Source organism: Gorilla gorilla, chromosome 2, assembly GCF_029281585.2.
Source record: "Gorilla gorilla gorilla isolate KB3781 chromosome 2, NHGRI_mGorGor1-v2.1_pri, whole genome shotgun sequence".
In the NCBI taxonomy this organism is placed as follows: domain Eukaryota; kingdom Metazoa; phylum Chordata; class Mammalia; order Primates; family Hominidae; genus Gorilla; species Gorilla gorilla.
In genome coordinates, this window is record NC_086017.1 from 178,763,800 (window position 1) to 178,790,718 (window position 26,919).

General features: G+C 37.3%; 1 protein-coding gene across 1 annotated transcript in view; it reads right to left on the reverse strand.

Moving 5' to 3' along the window:
- WDR49 (WD repeat domain 49) overlaps positions 1 to 6,938 on the reverse strand; it is a 178,279-nt gene extending 171,341 nt beyond the window's left edge. Inside the window, exons 1-3 of the mRNA XM_055383679.2 lie at positions 6,794 to 6,938; positions 2,860 to 3,028; positions 2,287 to 2,525 (exon numbers count right to left, since the gene is read on the reverse strand). Of these exons, the coding sequence (XP_055239654.2) occupies positions 2,287 to 2,451 (165 nt within the window). The 5' untranslated portion in view covers positions 2,452 to 2,525; positions 2,860 to 3,028; positions 6,794 to 6,938. The remainder of the gene's footprint in view (positions 1 to 2,286; positions 2,526 to 2,859; positions 3,029 to 6,793) is intronic.
- Positions 6,939 to 26,919: the final 19,981 nt, after the last annotated feature.

A 26,919-nucleotide genomic window follows, 5' to 3' on the forward strand; every position in this document is an offset into this window, starting at 1 on the left:
CTGAAACACTGCATGATTCTGATCCATTTATACCACTGCACAATGAACATTAGCACTAATTGCTTTATTCCTAAATGTTACTACTATGATTAGTATGGTATGTGATATTTTATTCGGAAATACACGTAAAACATTTACTGCATAATTCAAAGACCCAACTTCCTGTTTTTTCACTTAAGAATTGCCACTGCTATTTAAGGAGATGGACTTCACCTAATATCTGACAACTCTTCAGCCCCAAACAAGCAATCTGTGTAAGAAAAAAAAAAATGAAGATATAAAGGAATCTGGTGCCAGAATCTTGACATTTCTAAGAGCATGTCCTTAGTAACTGGACCACAAATCACTGCCTTTAGAGTTTGAAGTTGCAGGAATGCTATTGAGGGCATTTTATCCTTTTACAGCAATCTATACCTGTGGCCTCTGGGCCTAAAACTCATGACAGATGGACTGGATACCATTAAAGTCATCTAGTGCATCATTCTTCTTTAGGTGTCCGTGCTGTGTTTGGAAATCATGTTGGCTCAAAGGTGTAACTTTTAGTACTGGCTGCACATGTGCCATGGGATTATTCCATTCTCTGGCTGTTGAGTCTGCTAAAATGGATGAACTTCATTTTTTTTTTTTTTTTTGAAGGTACACCTGCAAAGCTCAATTTCTTTTTTAGAAAAACTGTCTATGTTCATACAAGCTCCGAATTACCTTCTCTTCTCCTCTTTGGTCCATTAGTTCCTGCTTTTCCAACCGGTAATGTCAAAATAAGTGGTCTGGCCTTTGAAATGTTTAACATAAAATTAAATTAAATTAAAACTTGAGGTTGAATTTTCTAGTTTCACTTAGGTTCATTCAAGACTAATCTGCAGTTTGGAAAGAACACCCACCTCTAACCTTCTGAAGCAGTTTCACCAACACATCAACTTTATAATGTAGACTCTCCTAATAGGCTCTAGCATTCAAATTCTTTGTGTTCTTAGCACCGGAACAAAACTGCCACATTTCTGTTCACTATAGAGTCAAAGCTGTCATAATCTGCTGTTATGTTTTACTGAATGTCCTCAAGCTGTCAAAATGTTTGCTATGTCTATCAAAATATGCCAAATTTACTTGGGGCACTGGGCATGAGCAGCAGCAGTGAAATCTTTCAGACAAATGAGGTTGGGTGAATAGCAAACATATGAAGGTTGAAATGAGAAAAGTGTAGGACAGAGCATGTCTTGCTACTAAATATGATAAGTTCTATTATAAAGAAATGATTGATACTATTGGGACATTAATTTATCAATACAGGTGGAACTCAACTTGTTATATTCTTTTGTGGATATCCAAAGATAAAAATGTGTGCCTATTACAGGCTAATATATTGTGAGCTTTTATTATATTTTATTAATTTCCAGGTGGTATTCCAAAATATTTTCTATTTCAAATTAGTATGGATACTCCAAGCACCCACGGACAATCTTAAGGAGGCCCTAGATCATACTTTAGTAAACATAATATAGTAGAAATGTTGGAGGCTCATGACTACCTAAATTCTACGTCATGGAAGAGCACTTCTTTCTACCCATATTTGAAACTAAAAACCACTTTGATGTATGCTGTTCATTATGCATAGCTGCAGAATTCAAAATTCATTGACTAAGAGAGAAGAAAATTATTCATTTACAGTTAAATTGCTATGGTTTATTTTTTATGCAGAGTTAAAATGAAAAATTCTAATTTTGTTTTGATTGGCATTGTTCCAGGATTTACAAAATTAGTGGGAGACTCGTCCCTCATAAGGGATCTTGGGACAACAAAGTGCCAGAATCAGCTTAGAAAAGGAGCTGTGCCACTTAGGGTGAGTGAGACAGGAGGAAAATTTTTGCAAACTGGGTATGCATATTTGCATTTGCTGAGTTCTATGTCCGTATTAAATGCAAGAACAATTATTCCTGGAGGTCACCTTAGAGATCTGGCTTTCTTCACTCACAGCCATAATTTTTTGTTTCCCCAAAATATGTTGATCTCTAAGAAAAAAATTTTTTCCAACAATAAATAGTTCTTTCTTGATAGTAATGAAATTCAGTGAAGCAATTTCAAACTAAAGAATATTATTTGGCCCAAAGAACTGAGGGGCAAAGCTACCAAGCACATTGTGTTAAATCCAGGCCTAACCAATTATTTTTAATTCTCTGCTATAACCATTAAGTGTATTTTTTTAATGCTTAAAGAAAAATATCTCTGTGTTTCATTCTAGGCGCCTTCATGAACAACTCAAACTATCTGGTCAATAAGCTTCACACTTACCTCAAAGGCCTTCTGTATTTTTACAAAGTCACCCACGCTGAGTTGGTTTTCAAGCAGGCCTGTGCCATAGTCTTCAAATGCAGTTACACCTTCTGTTCTCTCAGGACTCTTTGGCCCAAGCTGTGACCCTATGTTTAACTCAAGTGCAGCTTTCTGGCAACTCATAATGGCTTCACCTTTTCTCAGTTGCCTTCAACTATTTCTATAAGGATGGATCTTCTTTTTCCTTCAACAGGTGCCTTTGAAAAGAAACTCAACTTAGCAATAGAATTCCAAAATGAAAGTACAAACCTTTCAAGGCATACGATCAGGAGGCAAAATGTTCAAGCTGAGGTAGGAAATGAAAGCCCTCAACCCTCTCACTTATTTGATTATAGAGTTTATTTTCAAAATTTACAGTTGAATGGTTTTAAAATGGTATTTTTACCCCTTCCTTATACTCTGTTTAACCTGGCTTGATTAAAAATGTGTAAAGCTTTCCCCACATTTATAGTAACTGACACAGAAAACAACTTCCAATCCTCATTTTAAATGCATTAGAAAAGCACCTTCCCAAAAATCTCTTTGACTAACCTTGCTTCCATTAACATGTTGTAGTTTTCAACTCCACTTTCTTGTCTGGAAGAGTTAGATGACAAAGCTGCAGAGTTTCCCTACCAATGAAGTACTTGACTCTTGAATGCCACCTTCCCAGCAATGTGGAGTTGTTTGTTTCATCTGTTCTGATCCTTTTGTATGTTTCCTGGCAACCAACACAAAGCCAACTAAAACTTTCCCTTTCACTTCCCCCTCTCCAACTGAAAGTTTAAATATATAATGTAAATGTTGAAATGGTTTTTTTTTGAAATAAAAGGACAGTTCATTCCACTCATTTTTTATTAAACGACATCTTGTATTATTTAAAGACAACTTTTACCATTATATAGGATATATATTATGAAACAATATGATTAGTCAAAGAGAAAAGCATGAAATTCTGGAATTTTATGTTCTATACACAGAAAATGTTTTATTCTTATATAAAAGGAATCTGTTTCTTATATTCTTTTTGTCTTAGTTTCTATGTATATAAAATAGAGATGGTTCAAAAAAGCTTCCAACTTGTTGAAAATGTGATAAAAAAACAGCATAACATAATATGATAAATCTAATGATAAAATTGCTTGCAGTGTCATTACTGGTTCAGCTAATAATAATGAAAAGGAGGAGAAAAAGAAGAAAAATTAACATTTTTTGAGTATTAACCATGTGCCAGGCACTAAAACTTTATGTTCATTGTCTTGTTTAAGCTTCATAACAATCCTACAAGGCAGATGTGATCATTATCCCCATTTTACTGATAAAGAAGCAAAAAGCCGGGCAAGGTGGCTCACGCCTGTAATCCCTGCACTTTGGGAGGCTGAGGCAGGTGGATGGCTTCAGCTCAGGAGTTCGAGAGCAGCCTGGGCAACATGACGAGACATTGTATCTAGTAAAAATACAAAAATAATCAGCCGAGCATGGTGGCGCACACCTGTGATCCCAGCTACTCGGGAGGCTGAGTTAGAAGGATCCCTTGAGCCTGGGGGGCAGAGGTTGCAGTGAGCCAAGATTGTGCCACTGCACTCCAGCCTGGGCAACAGAATGAGACCCTGTCTCAAAAAAGAAAAAAAAAAAAAAAGCAAAGAAAATGCCAAAGTTTACACAAATAGTAACATACGGAAGAGAACAGAATGGCTCCCAAACTTCAGATACTGCATGTATTAATCTGTTTTCACACTGCTAATGAAGACATACCTGAGACTGGGTAATTTATAAAGGAAAGAGGTTTAATTGACTCATAATTTCACATGGCTGGGGAGGCCTCAAAATCATGACAGAAAGCTAATGAGGGCAAAGTCATGTCTTACATGGCAGTAGGCAAGACAGCATGTGCAGGGTAACTCCCATTTATAAAACCATCAGATCTCATGAGAATTATTCACTACCAGGAGAACGGTATGGGGAAACCGCCCCCTTGAGTCAATTATCTCCACCTGGCCACCCCCTTGACATGTGAGGATTATTACAATTCAAGGTGAGATTTGGGTGGGGACACTGCCAAACTGTATCACTGCACTTTAGATGGATGTGCCCGTTGCACTTTATTTTTACTTCCGTAAACTAAAAAGTTGGCATTACATCTTCTCTAGGGTCTCTTCCAGCTCTAAGATTCTCTGAGCTGGTGTTCACTAGAGGCATGGTACAGAACAGAGAGAAGAGCATCCTGTAGGAGTTCCTGTACCCATTATAGAAAAAAATGAAGTTTCATTCATGCTTTCATTTTTTCATCCATCTCTCATTATTCTTTCAAAAAAACATTTATTAAGAGCCTAATAGGCAGGGCATGGTGGCTCATGCCTGTAATCCCACATTTTGGGAGGCCGAGACGGGCAGATCACTTGAGGTCAGGAGTTCAAGACCAGCCTGGCCAACATGGAGGAACCCCGTCTCTACTAAAAATATAAAAATTAGCTAGGCATGGTGGCAGGCGCCTGTAATCCCAGCTACTTGGGAGGCTGAGGCAGGAGAATCGCTTGAACCTGGGAGGCGGAGGTTGCAGAGAGCCAAGATCGCACCACTGCCCTCCAGCCTGAGTGACAGAGATAGACACTGTCTCTCTCTCTCTCTCTCTCTCTCTCTCTCTCTCTCTCTCTCTATATATATATATATATATATATATATATATGCCTAATATATGTCAAGTCCTGAATTGTGACCTGGTGCCTGCCATAAGGGCTTTACAGTCTAGTCAGGGCAATTATCCGTCTAGCTCATCTTTAATGCCAATTCCAACCTCTTGTGTTCAGTGTTCCAACACAGTGCTGTGTTCAGAGCATTCTGAAGCCATAGCTAGGCTCAAAGGGAAAGAGTGGCATTATAGATGTGTATATATGTATTGATATGTATCACACACACAGAACGGGGGTGTATTTACCAGATTTGCTTTTCTTAGATAAGCCCTTCTTGTAAGTTAGAAAAACATTTTTAAGCCCTAATATTACAAGTTCCCCTAAGTTATCTTACATGGGAACACGATTTGTCTTCTTACCACCCTAGTTAGTAAGTTAATAATACTTTAAATCAGCTGGATCAGCCCCATAAATGTTTGTAAAATGTTTTATAGTGATATTCTAGAGAGTTGGGCTTAGTTCAGTAACAGACACTAATGAGGGAAGGGAGAGGAAATAGGAAAAACATTCTGTAAAGATGAACCACGAGAGGTAGGTATCCCACTGGCTGACAATGCAAAATTCTTTAATTATTCTAAGACAGACAAGCTGCCTGGCCTACTTAGCTTCCATAAAGTTGCAGCCCTAAATGTTTTCATTAGTCAAAACAGGAAAGTATAATGAGCAGCTAACAAATTACAGTAGAAGTTAATCAATTGACACAGTTTTCTTGCTATAAAATTATGACATTAGAAATAATTGTTGATCATAAAGGCTTAAATGGCTCTAACCTTCTCTGTAACTGTGTGGTTAATTTTCAGGTTAAATTCCTGCGGCACTGTAAAATCCATAACTAGTCTCTTGACTGGTGAAATTTTCCCTCTTGCTTGCCATGAATCAATTATGATATTGTGAAAATCAAGATGGTGACAGTTTAATCACCTTTAGAAGGCCAAAAAGCAGATTGACACTTGCTCCCTTCTCCTGTAGGGATCAGACAACACCTGCCAGCATAGTGGAGCCCTACGCACCAAGAGGGCAGAGTAAGCTGATACATCCATTGGCCTTTGACACTTTGGGACTGAATAATTCTCCTCACCGAATAGACACACCCATCTGTGTCTTTATCACAATTCACAGTCCACACCCAAATCCCTGCTCTCTCCTTCCCCCACAATTTATTGCCACTGACATAAATATAGACCTTCCTTTTACATTATTTAACGACTACTTTTTACCATTATATTTTCTACAAAGTAGGATACATATTATGAGACAATATGATTAGCCAAAGAAAAAAGCATTAAATTCTGGAATTGTATGTTTTACACAGAGAAAATGTTTTATTCTTATAGGATAGGAATCCATTCCTTATATTCTTTTTGTCTTAGTTTCTATGTATATAAAATAGAAATGATCCAAAAAAGCTTCCAACTTATTGGAAATGTGAGAAAAACACAGTATACCATAATATAATAAATCTAATGATAAAACTGGTTCAGCTAATAATAAAAAGGACAAGAAAAAGAAGAAAAATTAACTTTTTTTGAGTAGTCGCCATGTGCTAGGCACTAAAACTTTACATTCATTGTCTTGTTTAAGCTTCAAAACAACCCCACAAGGCAGTTATGATCGTTAGCCCCATTCTCCTTCCCCCCCCACAATTTATCCCCACCAACATATAGATCTCCCTTTTCCTTTTCTTCTAACTCCTCTTTCTTTCTTTGCCCACCATTCACGCTGAAGCCTGTTCTTACTCGTTAATCTTTGCCTAAATTCTCCCTCCACCTCCTCACTTCAATTGAAATCAGTTTTACCTTAGGAACCTCATTTCCGGCCCAGCCTTCTCAAGTCCTCACTGCTCCTTGTTCTTCTCACGTCCTCACTGCTCCTTCTCAAGTCCTCACTGCTACAGGAAGAGAAAGAAAGGATGTTTTTCCCATCATCTTCTTGCCTCTTGACCTCATGCCTTCCAGCAAAGCCCCAGACACCCGCTGGCTCTGTATAAAGGAACTTCCTCTCAAAGCCTGGGGAAAGCTCTGGCCCTGCCCTTGGCACCTTTTAAGCCCTCAACAGATATTAGTTTCTTTCCTTCTTTGTTCCTTATCCTCCCAGTTAGAATTAATTACTCCTTTCACTCTGCAACCACAGCATTTTTTTCAGACTTTAACCACAGCACTGTTTCTTCCTGCTTTGTAATGTAATTAGTTGTCTGTGTATCTCTCTCTCCCATTAGATTAACTCCTAAGAACAGGGATGATACCTCACTAATGCTGCAGCCTTACATTGCCCAACACGGCGTGTTGCATAAACTTCTCGACACTACAGCAATGTATGCTCATTTGTAAACAAGGTGGGTAAAGGAGACATTCACCTATAACCTTGAGTTATCAAGCAAGGGTCCTGGGAATAGGCGGCATTGAATCAGAAAGAGAAGCGGAATTCTGTGAAAAAAAGAAAATCATATGACTCAAAGGTCATTAAGAAAAAGAGAGAAAGAAAATTAGTGACAGAAATAAAATTTGAGACAGTATTTTCAAGCCACTTGAAATTATCAAGTGCTTTTTGAAAAAATGCATTTTTTTCATACAATTTCTGTGTAATGTGCAAATATGTGTTGAGGCTTTACTCTGTCCCAGGTGCTGCTTCTAAACACTGGAAAAGCAAAGATAAATGAGATACATCTCTATGCCCACTATTGCTCAGAGACACATGTCACAGTAAATGTTGGCTTTCAATTAATCCTATCTTTTGAGAAAGTAGTTTCCATTGTTAAATTAACAACACTGTAATTTTTAAATTATTTTCTTTCTTTCCTTTTTTTTTTTTTTTTTTGAGACAGAGTTTCGCCTTGTCACCCAGGCTGGCATGCAGTGCTCCGATCACAGCTCACTTCAGCGTCAACTTCACAGGCCCTTCCACCTCAGCCTCCCAAGTAGCTGGGACTACAGGAATGTGTCACAATGCCTGGCTAATTTTAAAACTTTTGTGTAGAAACGGGGTCTTCCTATGTTGCCCAGGCTAATCTCAAATTACTGAGCTTAAGCCATCCCGCTGCCTCAGCCTCCCAAAGTGCTGGGATTATAGGCATGAGTCACCATACTCAGACAAAACTGTATTTTCATAACAGCATTTCTCAAACTTTTCAAGTATTTGAACACAGAATTATTGAAATAATGATATCCTAAAACAACTAAATATATAATTTTGCAGTAAATTACATATCATAAAGAAGCAAGCAGCGGTAGCCAAATTTAAAAATAGATGCGGAAATAGATTGTAAAACTGAGAAAATTATTGACTTAAATGTTCTAACTTACTTGAAAAAAGCCCACTAAGACTTTATCAGTAGACACTTAGGATCTGCTGAATTTAATATTGAGATCAGTACTTAAAAGTATTCATGGCTGGGCACAGTGACTCACGCCTGTAATCCCAGCACTTTGGGAGGGCAAGGCAGGTGGATCACTTGAGGTCAGGAGTTCAAGACCAGCCTGGCCAACATGGTGAAACCCTGTCTCTACAAAAATACAAAAAATAGCCGGGCATTGTAGCACACACCTGTAATCCCAGCTACTCAGGAGGCTGAGGCAGGAGAATTGCTTGAACCCGGGAGGCTGAAGTTGCAGTGAGCCAAGATCGCGTCATTGCACTCCAGCCTGGCAACAGAGTGAGGCTGTCTCAAAAAAAAAAAAAAAAAGTATTCAAAAGGTCAATCTATTTATGCAAATTCTGATGAGTATTTCCAACAACGAATCACATTTGTCCCTCTTTGCTTTAGCATATCTTCTCTTTGAAATCCAGCATCCTTGTTTTCAGTCACACGTGGGTCTCTCAGTCATCAGTGGGGCCTTCATAAGGGAGCCACTTACTCGGCAATTGCTCTGAACTAGCTTACTAAATTCCTTTCTATTGCCTCTCTGAGAAAACTGCCTGCTATTCTACCTGGGGCTTTAGAACAGTTTGTCAAAGCCACCTAGATATCGAACACTCGCACTCATGTTTAGAGCCACTAGAAAACAGTCAAAAAATCATTGCATGAAAGGAGTCACTGATAATCCAGTAAGCATTTACTGATTGTCTCCTTGAAGAAAGACAGAAAGCAGTTAGGTGGGAAATGAACAATTATTGAGCTCCTAGTATATGCCAAACATTGTGTTAAGCACTTTCACAAATGTTATTTTATTTAATTCTTGTAATGTCTCTGCAAGATACCTAATGTTTTCTCTCTTTTTTTGACAGATGAGGAAACTAAAACAAAAAATATCTCATCCAACTTCATACAACTTGCAAATTCTATAATGTAGCAATGCCAATAGAATGACGCTATGCACTTTAAGAACATTACATAGATTAGTTCCTTTAATTTTCCTGGAAATCCTATGATATGGGCACTATTATTGTCACCATTTTTAGCTGAAGAAACTGAGGCTTAGGCAGGGCAAATGATGTGTTAGGATCATCCAGCAAGAAGTAGAAAAGCTGGAGTTCAAATCCCAAGTTTCTCCATAGTATAAAGCCCTGTGCAGGGTAGACTGCTAAACACCACAATAAATTCTAACCCAGTTCAGGAGCTAACACGTGCAAAAAGTAAAGAAATAAGAAAGCCCATACTAGGAAATAAAGTCAAATGGGCTTAAAATTTGGAGTCAGAATACCAGGTTCAAGTCTTGTTTCTCTCATTTTCAGCCCTATCATCTTGGGCAGGTTGAGTCATTTCTCAAAATGAAGATAGCAGAATGGTTTATCTCACAGAATCATTTTAAGGTTAAAAAGATAAAATACAGTGAAAACTCTATGTAAATTTTAAAACATTATGCACATGAATTAACATTAATATTATTACACAGTTGGAAGAAGGTAAATTTCCTGCAACCTTGGGAAAATAAGTTCACAGAGAGATTGGAATATTAGAATTGTAAAACAGAATGAAGCAAAATTATCTATATCATGATGTTTCACATTAAAGCTGAGATTCTGTAATCATTTTCATTGTGTTTAGGAAGGTCTTATGTCTAAATCTATTCCAGAGAGCAACGCTATATCAATACTTCAATGTTAGTTATTAAATGCAATGATTGTGTGCGCGCACACATTTGTATGAGTTAGTAGATGTGTGGTTTTATCATTTTGAAAAAATGCTTTCTTCCTTATGATTAGTCAGAGTTAATGTCAACTATAGACATCTTCCCTAAGAGGGCCTGGTCTGTTTGGCACTGTCTGAATCTGTTTTTTTTAATAACAACAGAAATGATATTCAAAGCAGTGTAACTACTGTCTATCATAATGTGACCCTCTTAGACTGTCTGAGTGCCTGAATCCCCAGAATCAGACGTTTTGTTCCTAAAACATTAAACACTCTATTCTAGAAGGAAAGTGGATTTTAATTTAATTTGGTCTCACTGAATGGCTTAACCCCAAACGAAGAGATATATATACATATAAACACACGTGCACACACGGAGACAGAGACACAGAGAGAGACGGAGAGAAGGAGAGAGATAAAGAGAGAGAAGGGGAGACATGTCAGGGCATAAGACTAGAAGTTTCTCAGATAAGTTGCCTCATATGGGGAAACTGTGGGCAGTTACAGTACTTTGGGTAAGCACTGACCACTAAGTGGGGTGGCAGACGTATAAGGTAGCGATAAGAGTATCTCTGAAGGGAATAAAATACAATGAAACAGTAATTCTAAATTTAGAGTCAGGAGACCTGAATTTTGGTGCAGCCTCCACCATGTCCATGGGACTCTAAAATTTACCCTCATTGGGCATCAGTTTCCACAGTCCTAAGTGAAGATAATGATTCCTACATGTACAGTGCAAATAATTACTTTGAGGCTCAAATGAAATCATGTATAGAGAGACATTTTCTAGCCAGAAATGGCTACGTAAATATTTATTTTTTGGTTAGATCATTCATTCGTTTTATATGTTTATGTGACTTAATATGTGTAGGGCACTACCCTGGTGATACCCAATAGCTATCAGTTATGGGTCTTAATATTAAGGAGCATAAAGTCTAGAAAATGACATAAGCCATCCATATGAATCAGATAGGTAAAAAAGGGTGTAGATGAAATGGTATGCATGTTAAGGAAAAGACTGCTTAATTATACACGGTTGAGGAGGCATGGTAGATGGAGTAAAAATAGCTTTGGAATTGGTGACATCTGAATGGGTGTTATGGCTTGAACTGTGTGCCCCCAGAATTAATATGTTGAAGTCCCAACTGGGGCTACCCGAGTACCACAGAATGTGACCTTATTTGGAATAGGGTCATTGGAGATGTAATTAGTTAAGATTAGGTTATACTAGAGTAGTGTGGGCTCTAATCCAATATGACTGGTGTCCTTATAAAAATAGGAAATTGTCTATAAACACACACACATACACAAACACATAGGGAAAGCCATGTAAAGACTGGGGTTTGCTGTCACAAGACAAGGAACTATCAGAAGCTGTAAGTGAAGCCTGGAATAGGTCCTTTCCTAGTGCCTTCATAGGGAATATGGCCCTGCCAATGCCTTTATGTCAACTTCTTGTCTCTAGAAACAAGACAATAAATTTCTGTTATTTAAGCCACTGAGTTAGTGGTATTTTGTTATGGCAGCCCATGGAAACTAATACATTTTTTTATATGGGAAGACAGGAAAGAAAGTTTATGGATAGAAATCTATGTTGTTGAAGTTTATTATTATTAAACTAATATAAGATAGAAATAAATACAATCATTATATTGTAATAATATACCTACAATACTGAACACCTAGCACAGTGCTTGACACATAGTAGGCACCAAATAAATATTGAATGAGTGTTTTAACCAACAAAAAGGAGATCACAGAAAGGGGAATGGATTGGCATCGAATATATATGTTTTAATCTGTTTCATACTCTTTTTTTTCTGGGCAAACCCTCTACTTAACCACAAAAAAATCAGAAACATCCACATTTCTATGAAAAATGCTACCACTTCACCTTTGTTTACTTTAGGAAATTCTGTCTAGGAAAACAAAGAAATAAAAGGGAAAAAGGGCAATAGAAAGGAATTTTACACTTGTAAAAATCAAAGTTCTGAAACAAAACGCACTTTGAAAGATTGAAAGCTATAGTCCCAAGAAAGAATACTGGCACAATAAATATTTCTCACAGAACATAGTGTGCCTCCTGAGCATGGTGCCTCTGATTGAAAGCCGTGAAGACCAAGGGCCTCTATTTGTCTACAGCAGGAGCAGCAGTCATCAAATTAATATCGGAAGTGCACTCCTACATCAAGTTGTTGCAAGTGTACTCATAAAGAAGACATCTTACAAAATGCAGATGGAGCTGTTGCAATCATTGCCTAGGCCAAATGCTGTCAGAGAAAATGGATCTCAATTTACTCAACACATTTTGGTTTTGTAATTTTCAAGATTAACTCTTCCCATTGTCTGAAACAATATGAGGTTCTTAGGAGAGCTTTAAAAATGCATTCTTGTATGTTCAGAGCAAATGGTACAAGTGATAATTGTTGTGTTCATGTCCACTACACAGGGGTGGGGTGGTGATTAGCTCAGGAAAAAGAGCTCATGTACCTATTGGGAAAATACAGTGGAGGAAATCATGGGGCTTACAACTTTACCAAGGGGGGCATTAGTTTAGGGAAGTGAGTCAAGTTTTCAATTAGGAGGAAAATGATACAGATATACGACAATAAACAGCTTCATGACCTTGGGTAAGTTACTTAACTTCTCTGGTTTCAGAATCTTCACCTGTAAAATTGTAAGAATAAATAACATGGTCTTTAAAGTCTCTTCTAGTACTTAATTTAAGAAGGACAGGGAAGGAAAATATAAGAATCCTAAGAGCTCTACAGAAAAATAAAAGATGCTATGTCCCAGGTAATATTATTGCATTTATACTGGAAGTACTCAGAACATGACTGTGGACATTTTAAATACTTTTTTGATAATTATAAATGAAATCGTCATATGGATAAATAAGTCAAGCATCTGTGCAACCTGCCACACACTTAGTCCTGCACTACCTGCTTCTCTTATTGGATTACCAGTGAGGATTTTGGAACTTGGTTATGGCAAATGGATTCTATCAAAAGAATGCAATTTACATTTATTTGTTTATTCACTCAGTTATTTATTTCCCCATTCGTTCATTGAGCAGCCACAATGGCCAAGCATGGTGATAGGCACTGATGATGACAGAGACAAGCTGGCTTTCTCCCACAAAGTGTGTAATCTAGTAGGGTGAGATAAGCAAAAAGCAGAAGGTTACTACACATTTTTCTTAAAACAGTGATAAGGGGGTCCAAAGAAGAACACGCACAGGCTCCTAAACCAGACGTGGAAGATCAGGTAAGAAAGATGTGATTAAATTCTGTCATATCTATGATGGCACCCAAATGATTAGATATTGGCCAGATAAAGAATAGGAAAAAGAGGGTGTAAGCAGAAGATACAGTGTGTGCTAAGGCCTGGAGGTGGCCAAGCCCTTGGTGGATTCCTGGGGATAAAAGTAGTTTAGTCTGGGTGGCTCTTACAGCATAGGGAGAAGGGGCACAAGTCTGACTGGAGAAGTAAGCCTAGATCATGGAGCCATAGGAAGGAGCTAGGTGTTCATGCTCAGGACACCGGGAAGCTATCGAAATTTTAAGCTGGGAATGTAACATAATGAGATGCTCACTGACAAAAAATCATTGAATTGCCCAGTGGTTTTCATCTAGGTAGTTTCATAAATGATCTAGGCAGTTTTTTTTTTTTAAATCCAATAACAGCCCCCTCCAGAAGAATTATTTGAAATCCCTGGAGGTGGAATCTAGGCACCAATATATTTTAAAGTTCCTTAAAAGATTTTATTGTGCAGCCCAGGTTCGAATTACTGGATTGAAAGGGAGGCAAAACCAGCTAGGAGGCAATACACGTAATCAAGTTGACAGGTGATGATGGCTTATTTACAGCCTAGAAAAATATCAGAAATACAAGAAAGAGTATCCAATGAGTATAGAGAAGAATCAAGAATGGATAAGCACAATTCTGAAATATCTTTTTGCAAAGTTTTGAACTCAGAAAACATGTAAATATTTTAAACATTAAAAAATAAAAATAAGTCAACAAAAGTGGGGAACAAACTAAAATTGAATACAAATAGAAACAAGTGAACCTAACCAAGTTCATGACATAACCACAAGGAGGGGAAAATCCAAAGGAACTTCAGAGTGTGTGCAAAGAAATTTTGACCTCTAATAGATTTCTAGATTGTGGTGGCATGGGAGTAGAAATTTTGTGCCTATTATTGAATTGTACCAATAAATAAACATTGTTTTATTTTAGGAATCAGGGTTTCCATTATAGCAGAAGAGAGATACAAATATGGAACGGAGAAAGGCAAGGAAGAACTCTGTGCTATTGGATGGGAATGAGAAGTATCAGTATAAATTTACACACACACACACATTTATTTCCTAGCACTGACTGTTGAGACATCTCAGTCACAAAGTGACACTACAGCCCAAGTCTTCATTTCTAAATACCATTCTACTTGTAGAAATGAATGATTCTTGGGTTAATATAAGAAATCTGGAATGTTTTCTTGCCTAGAAAATAATAAAATGCTTTTAAAATGATAAGAAAATTAGAGAAACCAAAAAAGTGCTCCCACTGACCAAATCAGGATCATTAAAAAATATATTTTTCAACTTTTTAAAAAAATTTTTATGGGTACATAGTAGGTGCATATATTTATGGGGTACATGAGATGTTTTGATACAGGCATGCAATGTGAAATAAGCACATCATGGAGAATGGGGTATCCATCCCCACAAAAGCATTTATCCTTTGAGTTACAAACAACCCAATTACACTTTAAGTTATTTTAAAATATACATTATCATTGACTATAGTCACCCTATTATGACATCAAAAAGTAGATCTTATTAATTCTATTTTTGTTTGTTTGCTTTTACCCACTAACCATCCCTACCTCCTTCTAACCCCCCTCTACACTACCCAGCCTCTGGTAACCATCCTTCTACTCTCTATGTTCACTAGTTCAATCGATTTGATTTTCAGATCCCACAAATAAGTGAAAACATGCAATGTTTGTCTTTTTGTGCCTGGCTTATTTCACTTAACATAATAATCTCCAGTTCCACTCATGTTGTTGCAAATGACTGGATCTCATTCTTTTTATGGCTAGCTGAATAGTACTCCATTGTGTATAAATACCACATTTTGTTTATGCATTCGTCTGTTGATGGACACTAAGGTTGTTTCCATAGCTTAGTAAACTGTGCTGTAACAAAATCTTAGCTTAGTAAACAGTGCTACAACAAACATAGGAGTGCAGATATCTCTTCAATATACTAATTTCTTTTTTTTCTGGTGGGGGATGGGGATATCTATCCAGCACTGGGATTACTGGATCATATGGAAGCTCAATTTTAGTTTTTTGAGGAACGTCCAAACTGTTCTCCATAGTGGTTGTGTCAATTTACATTCCCACAAACAGTGTACAAGAGTTCCTTTTTCTCCACATTCTTGCCAGTCTTTGTTATTTCCTGTTGTTAGGGTAAAAGCCATTTGAATTGGAGTGAGATGATCATCTCATTATAGTCTTGATTTGCATTTCTCTGACAATCAGTGATGTTGAGCACTTTTTCATATGGCTGTTCACCATTTGTATGCCTTCTTTTGAGAAATGTCTATTCAAATCTCTTGCCCATGTTTTGATCAGATTACTAGAATTTTTTCCTATAGAGTTGTTTAAGCTCCTTATATATTCTAGTGATTATTCCGTTGTCAGAGGGGTAGCTTGGAAATATTTTCTCCCATTATGTGGGTTGTCTCTTCACTTAGTTTATTGCATATTTTGCTTTGCAGAATCATTTTAACTTGATGTAGTCCCATTAGTCCATTTTTGCTTTGGTTGCCTGTGCTTATGGGGTATTGCTCAAGAAGTCTTTGCCCAGACCAATGTCCTGGAGATTTTCTCCAATGTTTCCTTGTAGCAGTTTTGTAGGGAGGGAGGGAGGGAAGGAGGTAGAGAAGGAGGGAGGGAAGGAAGGAAGGAAGGAAGGAAGGAAGGAAGGAAGGAAGGAAGGAGGGAAGGAAGGAAGGAAAGAAGGAGGGAAGGAAGGAAGGAAGGAAAGAAGGGAGGGAGGGAGAGGGGACAGGGAGGAAGGGAGGGAAGCAAGCGAAGAAGGAGGGGAAGAAGGAAGGGAGTAAAGAAATTTTGATAGAGTTAGAAATTCATTATTTTACAACAAACTTTAATAATAATTGATTCAGGAAATAATTATCAATAGATGAAAGTTTCTTAGGAAATAAAATATGTATACAATTTCAAAGCATCTTCTCCACAGATTACTTACAATTACAGAAAGGAAGGGGGTACTTTTCAATGGAGCAAGTTACGGAAGTTAACATCACCAATAATGGGACAAACAGACATCATGTGTATCGTGATAAGTTGCACTAAGAAGAACCTATGATAACTTCTGCAATATCCTTGCCAAAATTCATAACTGAATCTAATCATAAGCCAATAATCTGACAAACCCAAATTGATGGAATTCTATAAAACCACCAGCTGTTCTCTTAAAAAAAGTCAATGTTATGAAAAGACAAAGAAAAATTGAAACTGAAGATACATGGCAACTAAATCCATGTCATAATCCTAGATTGGCTCCTGAATTGGGGTGGGAGGGTGGAGAGGGAACAGTATTGGAAGGATAAACAAAATTGAAATATGACTGTATATTAGATAACAGTATTAAATCAATTAAATTTTCTGAATTTGATTATTGCCCTAAGTTATGTAAAAAATATATACTTGTTCTTAAGAGATATATGGTGAAGTATTTAGGATAAGGTCATGATGTCTGCAATATTTAAAATTAGTTCAACAATGATGATAATATATATTATATAACAATGATACATACATACATATAGACATATTATTGTACAATTCTTGCAATTCTTCTGTAGCTTTAAATTTTTTTCAAGCTAAAAGAAAAGTGCAAATTTCAGGATTTAGGCTTGAGCTGTTGTAGCACCAATAGATGGCTAGTTGAGTATGAGGACAACCTCACCCAGGGAAGTCCCTGGCTCTGGGCTATGCCCAGGTGTCCATGACTAGTGTGCATTCTCCAATGCTGCCTGTCTGCATCTCATTCGTCTCAAGGTTCATAAATTTCGAGAGAACTTTATTTCTTATAAAGTGTTTCAGCTTGCAGGGAAGTATAGATACCCTCCAGCAGAGGCGAAAAACAGTCACTTTGGAGGAAAGGTAAGACAGGAATTTATGCTACGCAGGTTAGCTAGGTATATATATTCAACAGGTTATAAGAGGAGATATGAATATTGACAAAGGGGGACACCTGCATGTGTATTAAGCAAGCATGCATGCATGCATCTTTGGCATAGAGACTTAACATTTAAACGTATTTAGGCCCAATATGTCAAAAGGTGAAGCTCAATATGTCAAAAGGTGAAGCAGCGGAGGCTAAGACACTCAGTGTGCAGCCTCTGTAAACTGGCCAGAACAAGTCCATGATCAGTAGTCTCTCAGCAGAAAGTTACTGAAATCAGTCTCTTGTCAAATCAAAGCTGTACTTCTGGCTTGTGGAATAGGGGTGGGAGAGTTATCAGTCAACATCTGGCAGTCAGTGAGCTGCAAATGTTTTAATATTGCTTATCTCAAGGTATGGCCTTAGAGGGCTTGTTTATAATTTGGTGCCATATTGTCACAGAGTCCATTCCATCAGTATTATCATCTCTATTATAACATCTATTACTTGCTAATAGAAACTCCTTTTCCTGCAGAAGAACGTGGTGCCCAGCACCAGTCATTAGCAAGTAATTCCTGAGATTCCCTAATAAGCAGAAATGACCATGTGACACAATTCTTGCCAATGAAAGCATACATGGAAGACTGTTGGGGACCCTGGAAAGACTTTCACTTTATCTGGTAAGACAAGAGGATCCCTCTTCCCTTTATCCTGCCTCAAATGTGGACATGAATGAGTAACTGAGGAAAAGCCTATGAAAGTCTCCCAAAGGCTATATTTAAGACATTATCAATATCTGCAACTGCATTATCCTAAATTTCTTGCTTTGTTAAAAAAATTATTTATTTAAACATTACTTAGTTTTGTTGCACACAACCTAATACATTCTTAACAAATACAGCAGTTAGGAACATGATAGTAATATTAGGCTTCTGAGAACCAGCTCAATGGGATGTTCAATCAAAAATTGGCTATGCGTGTCAAAGAGTGTTTTCTTAGGTGTTTTGTATTTTGGGAGGATGGAGGGAGGAGGGAGTAGAACGGAGGACAATATAAGATCAGAAGATCCGTCTTAAACATTGCAGTTTAAACATTTTGGTACATTTAATAAGTAATGTTTTTTAGAATTGTCATCCAGGACATTTTCCTTCTCCCAATTTCTTCTTTTTATAAAGTGCAGATCAGCATTTTGTTCACTATTCACTGCAGCTATACCTGAAATTATTTGCCTATATTTCTGTTTTGTTGTTGTTGTTGTTTGTTTGTATTTTGAACACACAAGGAGGCAAAGGAACAGGTAAGTAAGGCATTATGGCACAGCCAAGTTTGATTCTGTTTGGAACTGGAAGGCCGTTCTGGGAACAAACCAGAACTGGGGATTGTATTATTTTATCTCAACAGCAGCCAAGTGAACTTTCATCTCAATGTAACTTAAGCAACTCTCCAGCTGTTTCTCTCTGTGTTTCTATACTCTGCTTTTTCTCTATCAACGGACAACTTACCATTTGATCAGTTCTCTCCACCTCATTCTTACTCATGTTTTCTGCTTTTCTGAATGTTGGCTCTTGTGTGCCTCCTTCTGCTTTAAGCCTCTTTGTATCCTTTCAGCTTCCTCTCTCACTGCCAGCCAGTACTTAGAATTACCTGGTTTAGAATCTGGAGCAAGGATGTGAAGTGACCCAGCTCATCATGGTTGAGAAAAGCTATCTCCAAGGCCAGAAGTCAGCATTATTTTTTCATTTGGATAAAGATTCTGCTGCTGGTCCAGTTAATCATTGTAGCTGGGAAGGGTCACATAGGAATAGGCCAGATCTCTTTCTTTCTGCAATGACCATAGGTGAGGCGGCTTCCTTCAGAAGGGGACTTTAGAGAAAACTAAGGTAACTAACTCATTTAGCACTTGTATCATCAAAAAAAGAAAAAGCTGCCCGGGCGCAATGGCTCATGCTTGTAATCCCAGCACTTTGGGAGCCTGAGGTGGGTGGATTGCTTGAGTTCAGGAGTTCAAGACCAGCCTGACCAACATAGTGAAACCCCATCTCTACTAAAAATAAAAAAAAACTTAGCCAGGTGTGGTGGCCAGGGCCTGTAATCCCAGCTACTCAGGAGGCTGAGGCAGGAGAGTCACTTGAACCCGGGAGGTGGAGGTTGTAGTGAGCTGAGATTCTGCCACTGCACTTCAATGCAGCCTGGGCGACACAGTGAGACTCCGTCTCAAAAAAAAAGAAAGAGCTAAGAAAGAGTGAGTATACTGGCATGCACAGAATAACTTCCTATCCACACTTGAAAAACCAGATATGTAGGATAATTGTAAAATAAGATTAGATAATAAATAGGTTTATGAATAGCTGGTTTGATTTAGAAAGATGACTCCTATTTCCCTGCTGTTGTATCAAGTGACTGGGTTTATTTTCTCTAAGACCTTAGTAACGAACGCTTGAAAAAGATTATCACTTTTGCTTGGAATATAAATGTTGAACTGTCAAAATCATAAAAACTCTATAAAACAATTTTTTGGAAAAACCTAATAGAAAATAGAAATGTATAAATATGATAAAGAGGTCAAACACAAATGCTAATCAAGAAAGTAGGTGAAATAGACCAGTATTCAGCAATTTCTCTCCCACAGTAATCTTAATTTCATTTGGAATTTAATCCACAAAATTTCTTCTTTTCCAAATCCCATTTAGAATAATATCTGTTGATGATAATTTTCAGCTTTTTAGGCAATGTGCCCAGATGAAGAGACATCTTCTCTGAAGTACTGTTTGCCCTCTTATTTAGCATCTTTACAAAACAATAACAAATCTCAATTATTTCATGCTGAGTTAACATTTCAGTACATTTATAAGGTAATGTAAATTTAGAGTAGTTGTTCAGGACATTTTCCTTCTCCTAACTTCTTTTGTAAGTCTTATAGTTGAAAGGTATGGTATACAAATTCATTTTTGCATTATTGTGCGGCTTCTGGGCCCCACCCCCCACCCCATGCCCCGCCATGGGCTTCCTCTCCTTTCTTTAGTATTAATTTTAGCAAGAGAGGCCATCTATCTTAGGTTTCCCTTAAGATGTCTGAAGGTTCATTAGATTTTTTTGGCATTCTCTTCCCTGATTATTATTTTGTTTCTCTGCAAGAAAAAAAATTTTTTTTAACACTTTTAATCTCCTCTTTATCTTTCCTACAGATTTTCTATAAATAATACATATTTGATATTACTGAAGCAAAAGAAGTCTAAAGGGTCATTCTTTCAATATTTATAAAGTACCTACTAAGTGTTAACGCACTGTGCTGGATGCTTGGCTAGATAATATGCTGTCCTTCTTCTGGTCTCTGTATTTTTGTGTGTGTATGTTTTAGGAAGATGACATTCTTCAACATTGTAAGGTCAGTAATCTGACAAATGTAATTTAGTAGTATTGGGGCTCGGAAAATGACACCCCAAAACATGCTGAGTGCTTTGAACAAAGGAGATTAAAATGCTCCAGAACGAAGCCTCAGAACCAATGTTTCTCTCTGACCTTCTGCTCCTTCCACAACTTCTCTTCTGAAGTGCAGGGAGGGCCTTTCTCTGAAGTTCCCTTATCTGACTGAGGGAAGGAAGTTCTTCCAAAAGGAACACAATGGTCTCGAATCCTTTCCCTAGGAAACTCATTAAGCAACCAGGAAAGATTAATCACCACAGAGGAGATTAATTCATCACTGCAGGCAGACGGGCTATCACCCATTCTTTTGGATGCAGCTCTAAAACAACTTTTATCTGAATAGTAAGACAGCCTTTGCTCATCATTTGGTTCCTCCCCTTTCCCTCCCCTAACTTGTTGCTACTTCCCCCCAATGCTTCAGGTTCCCATTCCTTTATGCTATTTACGTTTCAGCTATCTGGCCCTTCTCAGAGTCTCACATTTTATTTGGCTCCTGTGCATATTAATAAATCTGTATGTCTTTTCTCCAATTAATCTGTTCATTATCAGTTTATTTCAAAAGCCTCAATTGACTCTTCAGAAGGTTAAACTTTTGTAGGCTATTTTCCCCTTAAAATGAACTATATTTCATCTTCCCTCTTTAGGCCTACTTGTTGGTAAGCTATAGAACAAGCTTGTCCAACTTGTGGCCCATGGACCACATGTAGCCCAAGATGGCTTTGAATGGGACCCAACACAAATTTGTAAACTTTCTTAAAATATCATGGTTTTTTTTTGCGATATATATATACACATTTTAAAGCTCCTCAGTTACTGTTATGGCCCAAGAAAATTCTTCTTCCAATGAGGACCAGGAAAGCCAAAAGATTGGACTCCCCTGCTATAAAGTTTGGCTTTCATGGAGGTAGTGGGGGAGGTGGTCCCAAAATAGACCACTGATTTGCCAAATTTAAAAATTAAGGGTTTTCATATTCAGAATCAAAATTACTGTAAAGACTGACCTCACTGGTGATGTCACAATCACATTTCAAAAACAATAGAGTATTTCCTGTGATTTAAATTCTAAATCAAAATTATTTGTAGGCCAGTTCTAGATTGTTTTGCTGTTCCCTTTCCCTCTACGGCAAGTCTTGCCAACAGGATGAGACTCCCTTGTCAACTATGATGATTAATTTTACATGTCAATTTGATTAGGCCACAGAGTGCCAAGATACTTAGTCAAACATTATTCTGGGTGTTTCTGTGAAAGTGTTTTAAGATGAGATTAACACTTAAATCAGTGGCACAGATAGACGGGATTGCTTCCATCATGTCGGTGGGCCTCATTCAGTCAGTTCAAGGCTTGCTTACAACAAAAGGGCTGACCTTCACTTGACCAAGAGAAAATTCTTTTTGCCTGACAGCCTTCAAACTGAGACATTGCTTTTTTCTTGCCTTCAGACTTGAACTGTAACTTTGGCTCTTCCTGGGTCTTGAGCCTACTGGCCTTTGAACTGGAACAGCAACATTGGCTCTCCTGGTTCTCAGACCTTTGGACTCAGACTGCAACTAAACCATCAGCTTTCTTGGGTCTCCAGCTTGCCAGCTTACCTTGAAGCAGATCTTGGAACTTATCAGCTTCTGTAATCACGTGAGCTAATTTCACTCTCTGGAGAACCCTCATACACAGTTCTACTGCCTATTCTCTATCCCATCTTCTACTGGGAGAATGCAGAGAGGGAACCAAGAACAAAATATAATAAGGATCGTCTCCTTAAAAGAAAGCAAATAGGGAGTGGGCTAATATTTTGGGAAGAAAGTCTCATTATGTGCCCAAAAATTTTGTGAGGAAATTAAAGCTCAGAAAGCTACCATTTATATAAGAGCAGACAGCTAATAAGAACCTGATTAGCTATCCCACCCACAGACACATTTTAGGGAAATAAAATTTACAATATAATTTCCATTTATGTATAGCCCTCCGGAAAAGTAGAACATCCTGGAAAAGGAACTCTCTATGTCTTTATATCTGAGTTGCTGTTTTCTTTATCTTCTGGGGTCTTTTCAGGAATATCTAATATATTAATATATGATCTTCATTTCTCACTGATTTCTGTTGTGTTATCCCTGCTATGCTGCAGTTCATTAATAAGCACTCACCATTTCTTTTGGCTGGCATCTCTCGTGCTCTCTCAATTCTTTGTGGAACTCATCTCCATTTGATTACGATACTTAGCTAACACTATCAACAATACACTTATTTCTGCTCTTTTCAAGAATACTATTCTTTTCAACCACCAGTGTCAGACTTTCCTTGCCCTGTTAGAATCCTGAATTCTATACTCCAAACAGGTACTGTCTTGAGTGGTGCTATGGACTGAATTACATTCCCTCAAAATTCATATGTTGAAACCCTAACTCCATATGTGATGGTATTTGAAGATGGGACTTTTGGGAGATAATTAGGTTTAGATGAGATCTTAAGGGTGGGGCCTTCATAACAGGATTGCTACCCTTATAAGAGATACCAGAGAGCTTTCTTTCTCCTGTCCCTCTCTCTGCCATGTGTGGGCACAGTGAGAAAGCTGTCTGCATGCCAGAAAGTGAACCCTCACCAGAACTCGACCATACTGGCACCTTAATCTCAGACTTCCAGCTGTCAGAACTGTGAGAAAATAACTTTGTTAAGACACCCAGTCTATGGTATTTTTTTACGCTAGCTCAAGCAGACTGATATAAATGGGTTTAGCCATCATTAATCACTGAGTTTTACTCAAAACGCACACTATTACATCATTTATCACAGTTGATTTAAATAGTGTCAGGTGACTAGAAATAGTTGTTGGACTTAATAGACATATTATTTCTTAATTTGAAACCCATGAATATCCCACTTTAGCCAACATGAGCATGCCATTGAGAACTTCCTCAGAAAGATAATTGTGTCCCAAGGTAACCCGCAAGTTAACAGCAAACACACCAGGAAAAGACAGTAATGGAGCTTATTTCCTACTCTTGTTGCTTATGAGAGAGAAGGGAAAAGGAAAAACTGAGAAGAGCCAATAACTTTCTGCTGAATCTGTCCTCCCAAGAGACAGCACAGGATAGTTTATCTCTAAGGGTCAGTCTTTTAATCCACAGGTTTCAGGAATTATAAATTTCACAAACCAGCAAAATTACTTTAAAAACTGGAAAAGAACCTTATAGCTCTAGAGAACAATGGTAGCTAATTTTGAATTTTCCCCACATCCTACTAAATGAAATGATATACAAACAAAGAGAATAAATTAAACTTTAGATGACCTATGCATTCACTATTACTAGGAGACAGAAAACACTGCAGCCTTCAAGTCACCTCTAAGCAGAGAAGAAAAACTCCAACAGAGAGCTCCTACTGCTCCCCTGATGCTGTAAGCCTGTAAGTGTGGAGAGTAGGCAAGGGAGTCTTAAGGGATTCTATGAAAAGGAGTACAGGGGACAGACGACTTAGACAAAGCAAAGGAAAAATTCTGCCTAAAAAGGGAAAGTGCAATATTAAAGTCCAAAATTCTGAACACAGGTGAGTACTTGATAGTTTACAACACTACTTACATATTAAGAAGCAAGACTGGAAGTGGAAGCTTTAGTGAAGCACTGCTTCCAGAGGACAATGAGGCAGTAAAAGGGAAGAATAAAATAAGAAGGAAAGATTAAATCTCTGGTGATATAAAAAGAACAAGGCATGCTGACCTCCTTCTTTTCCCATTATCAACACAATTCATTTCAGCTGATGAAAATCTCCATTTATCTAAAAGAAATTAAACAAAAACAAAAATACAAGAAGCCAATGAAAACTGTACCGGCACATTCCAACTAAATATTCTCGAGCATATTTAAAAAATTGGACTGAATCAGAAGTACAAGTACTAAAAACAGAGAATAAAATGCACAAAAATAACAAGAAATAAAATGAGAGTTGATTAAATGCAAGAAAGAAATAGAAAAATATATATAACAAAAATACAAATTAAACTACAAGGTGCTCCAAGAAGATATTTGGATAAAGTAATAGAGTCTTGAAGAAAAGCAGAAAAACAACCATGAACTATGATCACAAAAATGAGGTAGGCAAGGAGTAAAAATGGCCAGAGATAAAGTGATTGATATGGATGACAGGCAAAGAGGGTCCAACATATATTTAATTGATGACCCAGAAAGACAAAAACAATAGAATAAAACTAGTATTTTAAACTATAATTTAAGAAAACTTTCCAGAAATAAAAGACCTTGGGCCAGGTGCAGTGGCTCATGCCTGTAATCTCAGCACCTGGGAGGCTGAGGTAGGCAGATCGCTTGAGCTCAGGAATTCAAGATCACCCTGGGCAACACGGCAAAACCCTGTCTCTACAACAAATACAAAAATTAGCTAGGCATGGGGGCATGCACCTGTAGTCCCAGCTACTTGGAGGCCTGAGGCAGGAGGATTGCTTGAGTCTGGGAGGTCAAGGCTGCAGTGGGCCATGTTTGTGCCACTGCACTGCAGCCTGGGCAATAAAGACCCTGTCTCAAAAACAAACCAAAAAAAAAAAAAGGAGGACGAGGGAGGAGGAGGAGTAAAAAGAAGAGAAAGGAGGAGGAGGAAGAGGAGGAGGAAGAGGAAGAGAAGAAGAAAGGAGAAGAACAAAAAAGAAAGAAAAAGACAGAAGACGAAAGAAAGAAGAAAGAAGAAGTAGGCCACCTCTATTTACACACAGAAAATGTCCATCAAGTAGAGGGAAAACTGGCCTGGATTAATCCACAGCAATACATATCCTAACTATTAGACTCTGAAATTAAAGAAAAAATCTTAATTGCTTCTAGGCAAAAAGATGAAACAATTTTAAAACAAGAGAATTAGACTTGACAGCAGACTTACCAAAATAACATACAAAGCAGGCAACAGTAGAGCCATGTTTTCAAGAAACTTAAGGAAAGAAAACGTGAACCAAGGATATTATAAACAACCACAGTATTCTTTCAGTATCAAGACTATAGGAAAATCATGTTGAACACAAAAGAACTCAAAGAATACTGTATAGATGTGCCTTTCCTGAGGAATCTGCTAAAAGATGAACTTCATCTAACCAATACATGACTAAGAAAACTCTGGCAAAAGGACTGACAGTGAGCACTGCATATATTTAATTGAAAAGTTTGGACTGAAATAACGATGGGAACACAGGTAAAATAATAATATATAACATTCGATGTTCTGATGAAGTAGAAAAATGCAATTTAAAAAGTAAAGAAAAGGGAGAGAAAAAGAGAAAAGTATGAATGAGAACACTGACTATCATTTAGGTAACAGGTGAGAGTTAAAGGATATGTTTTAAAGACAACATAACTGACAGTAAAAGTAAAAAAAAAAAAAGCATTTAAAAGACTATAAAATATTAATACAAAGCAACCACTGGAACAAAAATGTAAATCTTCCAAACAAAATGTTGTAAAAAAGCAGAAACACACCAAATCTTGAAAGACACAGTAACTATGGCGTAGTACACACAAAAATTATTTTAAAAAATAACAGAATTAAGCCCAAACATGACAGACATTATCAATAAATGTGAATGGGTTTAACTCAAGGTCAAAAGACAAATTTCAAAAGTCATTAAATAAAACAAAGAAGGACACTTCTATGGTATTAAAATCCACATTTCACATTTAGGATGTAACAGGCATCTATACCACAATATGGCAACACTTACGTAAAACAGAAACTACAACAGATGCAAAAAGAACAAAGACAAACATACTACTAAAAGGAGACTTTAACATACAGTACAAGAAGACTGGTCAAGCAAACAAAAAACAAAGTAAAGATATATAAGAACTAAATAACAATCCATAAGGTAGATGTTTGAATACATACTGAATACTATATCCTAATAATAGAGATATACAATCTTAAATATACATACATTCACATGTATATTTAAAAGTTTTGAACATATATTAGGGCACAAAGAAAATATCAGCAGGAACTATAAGGCTAAATTATTACAAACAATACCGGTGATCGCAGTGCAATAAAAATAGAAATTAAAAATGAAACCAAAAAGGCCCTTCTACTTGTAAATTAAAGATATTCTGTTAAACTTAGCTCTTGGACAAAACAGGAAATACAAACAAAAATTACATAATTTCTGAAAAATAATGGTAATAAATGTATCTACGAGATACATTCTAAGCAGTAATCAGAAAAAAATCATAGCCTAAATACCTGTATAAATAA